Genomic DNA, 10966 nt, shown 5'->3' on the forward strand with positions numbered 1-10966 from the left:
AAGAGCAACAGCAATTTCACTCATAGAACATTTATTTTAAAAGATAATGCAACACTAGCCTAATGCACTGAACGAACTTGGTAACGTCAATACACATAGGCTAAGCCTAAAACTAAAAGGATCAGTGGGATTAATTGCCTAAAGAATTAGCATCCAAGTTTTACTCCAGCCTTACTTGATATGAAGCATATTCAAATTGCTCACGTTTTTCTTTGCTCTCCTTAGCACACTCATTTTTCCGCGAAATGTGTCTTCTTAAATTTCAAAATGAATCTTTACTCATTGGAACAGTGTCACCACATGGTTGTTCTTGCTCTACATTGTTAGTATCTAGTTGTTTTGTATGAATAGTAGGCCCTATGACTTTCAGTTTCCTTTCTAACATATTTAGCAAACTCCATCCCCATCAAAAAACTTACGATGGCCAGTATCTGAAATTTAACGGTCTTGGTTTCATTAGGAAGACATAAATCATGAATTCTGGGTGGATTTTATCTTAATATCTGTGAAACTAATCATCTAAGAGAGACCACATTTTGTACAGTGTTTAACCTGGTACCAGAGATGCTTACTGTAAAATATAAGTCTTCTATCTGCAAAAACTGGGGGCTCAAAAACTCTTCAAATGTGCCATTTTATTTCGCCAAGCCATTCTCGGTTATACTTGAGCTACACCCCTGACATTCAATGTCTGGATGCTACTACTAACTGACTGTTAGTTGACTGTAGAAAATGTGAAGGCTACAGGTGAGATAGTTTTCCAGATATTGCTGTTTAAAAAATGGCTTTTCAGAGTATGTTGCCAAAAAAATGCCCTTCATACCCCTCATTCAATATTTTTTAATGAGAAAACTATTAACAGTAGACTTAATATTTTGGATATTTCTTATTATGAAGTATCTTTTTACTATAATTTTTCAGGAAATTCTGAGATGGTCATGTGGGTGAAGGGAGACTAAATGACTCCATAAAAATGTAGCCTAGGCTACTTGCTTACCTTCACTTTCAAGTATAGCAGCTGAACTACTCACGTAATGATATGAAAGACGTGATTCATAGCTCAGGACCCGTTGCCACGGTCATATTTTTGCAGTGGTCATTATAGCAAAGATCCTTGATTACTGACCAAGATAGAGCAATGGAATTTGTTTGCTCCGTTTCAACGCTACAACCTCTGAAAGGCCCGTTCATTTGAGTGGAACATGGCCGTTCTGAAAAGCTGTAGGTTATAATAGGCTAAAGATAGACTACTTTCAAAATAGTTTTGAAAAGCATTGTTTAGTTTTGGCTGGTTAAAAATATGTCTAATTTTTTATTCCATTCCCCTGGACCCCCTTAGGATTGCTATGACACACTGGGCTAAGCCCCCGATGTTTACAATGTTTGGGTCCCCCCCTGTTTATAAGTTGTGTGTTTGATGCAATTATATCTGACATACAGTATACTGTGAAGCTTCATTGTTAAACACTAGGCTACCCTTAAATTATGAATTTTGTTTCCATTTAACTCTCTTTAATTAAAAATTGAATTGTAATTCTACATCCTGTTTTTGACCTCAATTCAAAATCAATTCAAATTCAAGAATTGAATTGGAATTTAGGAGTCATTCTCAATCCAATTCTGAATTTGGCACAAGCCTCGTTCCAAGCAGTTAAATACATACAAAAATGTGTAGCTTTTTTAAATGCCACCAGGCTATTTTGAGCAAAACATATTAGGCCTATTTTCAATTGTATAGTATGAGTCGCATTTAAATTTCAATGGGATAGCCTACTCTGTGATGTTAGGCCTCCTATTGTAGTAGGCTATTATATAAGCCTATTGGAAAGACGTGCAAAAATAGATCAATAAACTGGATGAATTAATTGACAACACTGTACGTTTTGATATAAGATTGGTTTGTCTGCCTTGTTTCAATGTGTTGGCCCATAATTGGACATAATACAGCCTAATTGATGATGTCTATGCACTTTAGCTCAATAAATTCAGTCATAAACCGACATCAACACACACACATGTCCATTCACTCTCTCTCTCTCTCTCTCTCTCTCTCTGTCACACACACACACACACAGAGGCACGCACCTGAGATAGCCAGCAGCATTTTCCTTATTGAGGAGGGCTCTGTGAATTATGAATTGATGTGAGTATTTATGGATTTTTTTATGGACCCATTAGGATTTTTTTTTAAGAAGAAGAGAGTGACGATGATTTATGTGCTCTCCTGTTCTGATCAACTCATAATATTTTCTAAATTAAGCACTTGTGTGAACAGAAGAGACTGGACTAAGATCAAATAGCTCGAAGAAAAATTACACAAGATACCTGATTTAAGTTTTGGTGCCATAGGCCTACACTTCGACGTCATTCCGTTTTTCAGCAAGTTCCAGGTCCTTCCATATTAATTTGGAACGTATACTCAGTTTGGCTAGGTAGCCTATTTAATTCACCACGCATTAAGTTGAGACTCAAGATAGTTAAATAACAATGTGAAACCTCTCTGAACTCCAGATATCAATTCAACAAATTACTGTAGGCCTAACTTTATAATGACATAGCCTACATTTTTAGACATTGCCGTGGTGTGCATATTTGCTGCCAATCGGTGATTTCGCCTGTCCAGATGCGCAGTTTTGCACCTAGGGCGGCAAAATGCCCCATTCTTACTATAAAAGGATATTGACATTTATATGCCGATAAATAGATCATAATTTAACACTGGTTGCTTGTGATTGATGAAGGCTATTTAAATTAACTTCACTAGAGAGATCTCGTCCATTGCAGAGTCGCTATATTGACGCTTTCCCCCTCGGAGTCCTCAAACTTGGACCCGAAATCTAAAGTCCCGCCTTCTCTGTTCGCTGAATGAGGAAGTTTACATAGAGAGCCTGGGCGTGTCTGTAGGACTTCGCCAGTTATCAGACGCGCACTCTTTCAGTAAGCAGAAGTCAGAGGTAAACAAATGAAGCTAGTGTAAAGGTCATATTGAAGGCTAAACCGAGAGACTTGTCAAAGCGAAGTTACAGTAGAAACTGCTATCCAGACTTTTCACTGGAGAGAAAATGGCTTCAGCATTAGATGACGATTTATTCTGTGTTGTGTGCCATGACGTCTTTAAGAACCCTGTTGTACTTTCATGCAATCACATCTTCTGTAAAGTCTGTCTGCAGAAGTTCTGGAAGAGCAAACAATCCAGAGAATGTCCACTCTGCAGGAGGAGGTCATCGAGAGAACGCCCTCTTTCAAATCCGGTCTTCTTAGGGGAGTTCTGCAGTCGTCGGCACAGTGAGAAACTGAAGTTCTTCTGTGTGGATGATAAACAGCCTGTGTGTGTGGTGTGTCGAGACTCAAGAGAACACACCAACCACACGTTCCAGGCAGCAGCTGACCTAAAGGTGAGAAATATTCCATGAAGATCTACAATTATTTCATACTTGGAACAAAGAAACTCCACACAGGGTTTCGTTTGGGCTGCCTCCGCTCTGTGTCCAGTTTTCCGAGCCTGGGCAGACTACAGAATTGGCAGCGAGTGGCCATGAAGAGATGATTGCTGAATACAAATTTTTTTATGGACTTGACCCCCAAATGTTAATACCTACATGTATACTTGCCTACAAGTATTTTAAGTGGCTATACTGAGAAGGTGATGCTTTTTAAGTGGGTATACTGCGTAGTCCTGTGTATCACTACACCACTGGTTGTTATAGGACAAAATGGGACAGATATCTTTGTTTTCCAGACTTTTATCTGTCAGGAGAAGTGTCTGTAATAAAACAAAATATCAGGGTCACTACTACATTACAGATCAATTATCTGATGATGATGATGCAGACAGTGTTGCATATGCCTAAGCTAACATATTTGTAAGAAAATTCCACATGAGCACAGTTGTCATGTTATGGACTAAGTTTAAAAGGCAACATAGAATCTTAAATGACTATATGTAATGCAAAATCTTATAAATGAGGATATCACTCAAGAAACCCAGGCGCTTTAGTGCAAGTGGCCTGTTCTGTAATGTGTGGGTCAGCACCTTCCAGGCATTGTTGAGAAGTTGATGTACAAATTAATTTGTCACCTGAACGTCTACCCAGAACAACATTGTTATGCTGCTGGTGTAACAGAGGTCGGTTTGTTTGCTGCTCAAGGGCCTCAAACCCGCCACCTCAACACACACCGGCATGGGAGTCGAACACTCTAACCACTGAGCTAAAAGCCCAGGCTCCCAACTCAGTGGTTAGAAGCGTTCTTAAGGTTAGGGGTGTGAGTATGGAAGAATATTAGACTCAAATGTTTTGTACGTGTGTATCACGTTTTGAAACTGTAGAAATGATTTTTAACAAAATTACCTGTACAACAAATTGTCAATATTACAAATATGCCCTACACTTACAAATCTATTCTACGGGTATGGATCGGTTTTACAGCTACAAATCACCCTACAGTTGAAAATATTTTACAATTACAAATATATTCTACAATTACAAATCAATATTCTATGCACAAAAAGCTGTCGTACAGTTACAGATCTTTTCTACAGGTGCACAGACTTTTGCACCACCTTAGGGATGAGAAGCGTCTCATATGTATTGTGTGTGTATCAGGATTTGTAACTGTAAATTTCTGATTTAACATAAATATAACACAAACGATTTGAAGTATTACTCATATGTCCTTCACTTACAAATATATTCCACAGGTACTAAACCTTCCACAGTTGCTGTCTTTCAATTACGAAGCTATTCTGCCATTACGAATCTCTGCCGCTCGCACAAGTACGTTTTCTGCAAGTACAAGTACTTGTTCTGGCACTTCCTGTTGAATAGCCAATGGCGATGCTCAGGTTTGGCTAGCCAATCAGGAATCTAAGTTCACTAACCAATTACAGAGCCAGGAGTGTGTACCAACGTGGGTGGGTTGTGTTGGTGGTGTGTTGTGCTTGCGCTGTGCACGTAAACTCCATCATAGTCTAAACTCTAAAGAGAATCTGTGATGCTGCCATGATGACTGAAACTTCTCTCTTTAGTCCATTAGATCCATTAGATCTGTTAACTTAGCTCGCTCTCGCATCTCAAGCGTACCATCCACATCATATTGTGTTGTTCTGGGCGAAATTATGTCCTTTTTTCTCCCAATAGCTGGTCAGTGTCATGCAATGTGGACCTTGGTATAGATTTAGATTTTTAGACATTTAGAACTGTAGGACAACTTTTTGTACGTAGAATATTGATTGAAATATTTTTAACTGTAGGATGATTTGTAGCTGTAAAACCGTACTTGTAGAATAGATTTGTAAGTGTAGGGCATATTTGTGATATTGACAATTACTTGTACAGATCATTGTTACAGTTACAAATAATTTCTACAGTTTCAAAACGTGATACACACATACAAAACATTTGATATTTTTTACACACGCAACTAGCATGCTAGCTCAGTTCGCCTCCGTTACACTCACCTCCCTAAATCCTCACTCCCATGATCCGGGTCTAAGGCACCACTTTAACAGAGGTCGGTTCGTCCGCCACTCACGGCCCTCGAACCCGCCACCTCAACACACACCGGCATGGGAGTCGAACGCTCTAACCATTGAGCTAAAAGCCCAGGCTTCCAACTCAGCGGTTAGAAGCTAAGGTTAGGGGTGTGAGGATTTACAAGTGCAAACTAGCATGCTAGCTCAGTTCGCCTCCGTTACACTGGCAAATCCTAGGGTTAGCGCCATTTGATACAAGTCATCACTGTGTTTGTTTTTCTTTTAAATGTATGTTCTGTCTGTGTTGCTGTATCTGTAGTCTGTCTGCCAGTAAAGTTGATGATGATGATCTTGTTTTATTCTTCGAAAATCAACTGAATTGAATTCACACACAGTAATCATGAATAACACAATAATCATATTGCAACCAAGAGTCACAATTTGCATGCGCGCACACACACACACACACACACACACACACACACACACTCACACTCACACACACATACCACCATCACCACCACACAGAAGGTCATCAGAGTTTTTCTTCATTTCAGGTGGGAATGAAGATTAGCATAGAGTTCTTAAAGAAGAAGCTAAAGATCTTTGAAGAAGCAAAAGCCACCCGAGACCAAACAGCAGAAGACATTAAGGTGAAAGTTAAGGTTCATATAAGTATCAGATATAACTAAAACATTAATTTAAATGGAACACAAATAGCCAGGTTGAATGTTATGTTAGGCCCTATCAGGTCCTAAGGTAAAATTGAGACAAGACAAGATCATTAGACTATGCATAATGGATTGATAGTTTTACATTACCATCTTTGTGGATTCTTTAATCAATAAGAAAAAAATAATAATTTCCAGACTCAGGTTCAACACACAGAGAAGCAGATCAAGGAGGAGTTTGAGAAGCTTCACCAGTTTCTACGAGATGAAGAGGCAGCCAGGATAGCTCCACTGAGGGAGGAAGAGGAGTGGATGAAGGAGAAGATTGAGAAGATGAGCAGAGAGATCTCATCTCTTTCAGACACAATCAGAGTTATAGAGGAGGAGATGAGAGCTGATGATGTCACATTCTTGCAGGTAAGAAGATTCACCTCAAGATTTACCTTTGATGATGAATATTATTTTATCACATTCCTGCAAGTAGAGTATGAGCCAAGAGCCCTAAAATGAGGTTTGCAGTACCATTTGGGAGAGCAGATGTTCAGCATACTGTATTTCTCTGTGAGTACAATTATGTATCTCTGGAGCACATATCTGGTCATGATGGGACCATGGCTGTGGCAGCTTTTGTGATTTTCAGTATTAGTACTGAGAGTACTGAAGCCATGACATGGTGTTGCCAAGGTAGCAATTTCACTAATCTAAACAAATCAATCTAACCATAGATGTGATTATAGCGGTGGCTTTCGTTATCTATTTAAATGATTCTACAACGTTTCTATGGCGTTAGTATAATTTTTTAACTCTATAGGAATCACATAGTACAACACATATTCATACCAACATTGATTGAGTTTTATTTCAGCATGGGTTTCCTCCGTAAAAAAGAGACCAGCATTTTAACTTCACAGCCTATGGTTTAACTTCACAGCCTATAGTTTATACGTCTGTAAAAAATCACAAACATGTCTTGATTTTACTTTTGAGGCAAAAAATGTCACTCTTGAAACCTGGCAAAGTTACCGGTAATCATTCAGCTTGAATGGGAGGTCAAGTAAATCTCAAAGCTACGGCAACCAAGTTTATGCAGAAATTATTTCTTGAAAAACAGACAGAGAGAGAGAGAAAGAGAGAGACAGATAATAGACATGCACAAAATATTGAATTTAGAACAGCACTGTGGCTTATTGTGGCATATGTGCCTTAATTAAACTCATATAACAAGTTTTATCAACTGGAGTCTTTGTTAATGCAACATTACATTTGGTTGGTGTGACTTGAAATTACATTATTTGCATGTTGTATATGGTTATAAATTACATTACCTACTGTATATGTTGTGCATGGTTATAAATTACATTAGCTATATGTTGTGTATGATTCTAATGTCAGATGCAATAGCTAATCAGGTAATCATTGTAGGCGATATCTAATATTTATCTATTTGTTACTACACAGAACTACAAGAGCACAGTGGAAAGGTGAGTGATCTGCCTCCTGTCTCTCTCTTCTCTGTGGTTCTGAAACCAAACCTACAGCAGCACTGACTCCTGAATGTTATTCCAGAGCCAAGTGCACACTGCAGGATCCAGAGAGGGTTTCAGGAGCTCTAATCAATGTGGCAAAGCACCTGGACAACCTGAAGTTCAGTGTCTGGGAGAAGATGAGGAAGATTGTTCAGTGCAGTAAGAATTTTTGTCTCAAACACACACACACACACACACACACACACACACACATACAGAGAAGTCACTGGTGGCGACTGGGATAGCCCAGTACACTTCTCACATGAACGTTCTCCTCAAGTGAAGGATGGAATTAAAGAGGATTTCAGGCAATTTTTCACATAAATCTCCGTTTCTCTAAGTTTCTGTCGGTACAGAAAAAAAAAACTTATGTTCATGTGCCCCCAGAGTGTAGCGCTGTAACTGCCTGTCTGCTTTAAAGTCATGTTTGTTTGTGTTTATATACATTCACTTGTTCAAAGCATCGTTTACCAAGCATGGGCAGCCTACTGGATGGTACAGTGTAGGCCCTACTGGCAGAATTGGCAGCTAGTGGCCGTGAGGAGATGATTGCTGAATACATTTTTTTATGGACTTGAAATCGTGTCCAATTGCCGACTGCACCTTGAAGTCCCTACAGACTTTAACAAACAGATATAGAAATGTATTCACTTACACCCTACACTACATTACCCTACACTAAGTTACCATAATTATGAGCAGGCAAATTAATTCATGTTTTCAGAATTTAGTCTCATCTTTAATAATAGTGACTGTGTGTGTGTGTGTGTGTGTGTGTGTGTGTGTGTGTGTGTGTGTGTGTGCGTGTGTGTGTATTGATCATCATCATAATGTCGGGCTGTGCTCAGCTCATGTGTGTGTCCTTTCTCTCTGCAGCTCCTGTGACTCTGGATCCCCTAAGTGCCCACCCAGATCTCCTCCTGTCTGAGGATCTGACTAGTGTGAGATATATGAGTAAGAATATATTTAGGTTTGATAAGTATCACAGTGTGGTGGGCTCGGAGGGCTTCAATACAGGGACTCACTGCTGGGATGTGGAGGTTGGAGATTGCCCAAGGTGGACTGTGGGTGTGATGATGAGTTTTGCCCAGAGATTTGGAGACTATGTCACTTTGAATGGACGCTTGTACATGTGGTATAAGGATGGTCAGTATGGAGTAGGTCATTCAGGCACCCAAACGCCCTACACTCTCCTTAAAGTGAAGCAGAAACTCCAGAGGATCAGAGTGCAGCTGGACTGTGACAGAGAAGAGCTGTCATTCTATGACCTTGATAATAACACACACCTACACACTCTCTCTAGACTCTGCGCACCTACACACCATTTTTCCAGATACCACGAGAAAGCGTTTCCATACTTTAATCTGGGCTGTGTTAACTCCTCTCTGAGGATCCTACCAGTGAGTCCTCAGCACTGATGGAGCTGATGGTGTCTCTGACTGGACTCTCATAAGGCCAGTAGGTGTGATGATGAGAGGGGAGGTCAGATAGGACAAGAGGTCAGGAGGTCACATAGGACAGGAGGTCACATAGGACAGGAGGGGGTCAGGAGGTCAGATAGTTGATGAATGTTGTGGATGTGTCTTGTTGAACAGTCTGGAATGAGTGATATGGGCCTTTGTTGTAGTGGTGAACAGGGTTTAGTTATATTAGATTATGAGGGAATAGTAGAGGTTAGAGTTCTCAACGGGCCTGAAAATTACAACCCAACCCGACCCGACCCGTGGCTTTTAAAGCCCGGACCCGAGGTAACCTGACACATCATCATGAATTATCTGCCCGAACCCGACTCGCGGCCCGACGTAAAACATACATTTTGACTGTTAAACCCTGACTTTATTTACGTGAAGATTCAACACATTAGCGTGACAATTTTCTTAAAACGGTGATTTTCTCCTCTTCTGGTGTATCTTGACAGGAGAACCATGCCAACTTTGGATGCGGTTATCTTTGAGGGTATCTTACGTTTTGCAATACCCTCAATATACATATAGTTGGAAAGCTTAGTTTATGGCCGTTCATTTGAGCACAATAACTTAATTTTGTAAATTTTACCACAGCGTCTGGTTTCGCCTTGCAGGGTCACATATTTCATCAGCACCTTGCATTTTGAGCATTGCGCATAACCTGTAGAATTTTCATCCGAATCCAGCACCACTCTAAACACTTTCCAGACCTCTGATTTTCCCACTCCTGTAGTAGCGACGGTGAATTCACCTGCGGCAAGTTTACTTTTCACCAACTCCATCCTCTTCTCCAGGCCAAAGGCGTGCACGCAGTGTCTGCCCCGCCCCTCTCCATGATGCACGTTGCACGCAGCGGCGTCAGGTCTGCCCCCGCCCCTCTCCATGATGCACGTTGCACGCAGCAGCAGACTTTCTTTACGGTGAACAGCAGCGATGATTAATAAATGTTTTTTTTTTCCACTGAGCTGAAAAGATTAAGCCCGAGGTCCGACCCGACCCGATTTGCTTATATTTTCGTCCCGAACCCGGCCCGAATCCGCGATTCCCGTCGGGTTTGTCGGGCCGACCCGACCCGTTGAGAACTCTAGTAGAGGTGTGTTTTGTAAAGAAGTCTGGTGGGGTCTCTCACCCATGTGTGTCCAGTGCTGAGAGTCCTGCTGCTCTAGATCATCTGTAGTCTGGTCACCCATGTGTGTCCAGTACTGAGAGTCCTGCTGCTCTAGATCATCTGTAGTTTGTCCCTCAGGTCTGAACAAGGACAACACAGACCCATTAGCTGTGGAGACTGGGCTTCAGCCCAACACCTTCCATGACCAACACTCCCACAAACACATGCAGCGATCTCAGACATGCACTGTGTGATTAATGTGATGTGAGAAGTGAGATATTCTTGGATAAATAATTCACACAAGGAATATGCCAATGTTATATTTATGCATCATTATGCTGTTTATTGTATAATTGTGTTTAATGAACTGATTGAAACTGTAATCCTGCCATCTGAATAAAGCTCTGTGAAGCCGCATGTTGACATTCTGTGGTGATAACTCTAATGATGGCAGTGAATTATGAAATACGTAGTGAATTATAAAGGCAAACACATGTGTGCACGTCTCTCACTCACTTCTCAGAGAACATTTGCAGTGTGGAACGAATGGAAAGGTTGATGACAAGTTATTTAATGGTTGCTTTATGGTTGCATGTCTGAATATCAAAAGGAATGGGAAAGGGAAACTTTTCAGCACAGTGGTCTACTGCAAAGCCTCGTAAGAGTATGTATCCACACTGTACTGTGCACTGCACTGTCTTTATTACGTTTCTTATGTTCAT

The 10966-nt window shown here is 40.5% G+C and overlaps 1 protein-coding gene across 1 annotated transcript; it reads left to right on the forward strand.

Moving 5' to 3' along the window:
* Positions 1–2916: 2916 nt before the first annotated feature.
* Positions 2917–10651, forward strand: LOC143100126 (E3 ubiquitin-protein ligase TRIM35-like). Its single transcript, XM_076263070.1, has 6 exons — positions 2917–3395; positions 6031–6126; positions 6343–6561; positions 7603–7625; positions 7711–7829; positions 8547–10651. Exons 1-6 carry the CDS (start codon positions 3063–3065, stop codon positions 9086–9088), a joined length of 1332 nt encoding a protein of 443 aa, XP_076119185.1. The 5' UTR covers positions 2917–3062; the 3' UTR covers positions 9089–10651.
* Positions 10652–10966: the final 315 nt, after the last annotated feature.

Source organism: Alosa pseudoharengus, unplaced genomic scaffold, assembly GCF_046254945.1.
Source record: "Alosa pseudoharengus isolate Yale_2024_CS ecotype anadromous, Long Island Sound unplaced genomic scaffold, YU_APseudo_1.1 YU_APseudo_1.1_scf_3, whole genome shotgun sequence".
NCBI lineage: Eukaryota > Metazoa > Chordata > Actinopteri > Clupeiformes > Clupeidae > Alosa > Alosa pseudoharengus.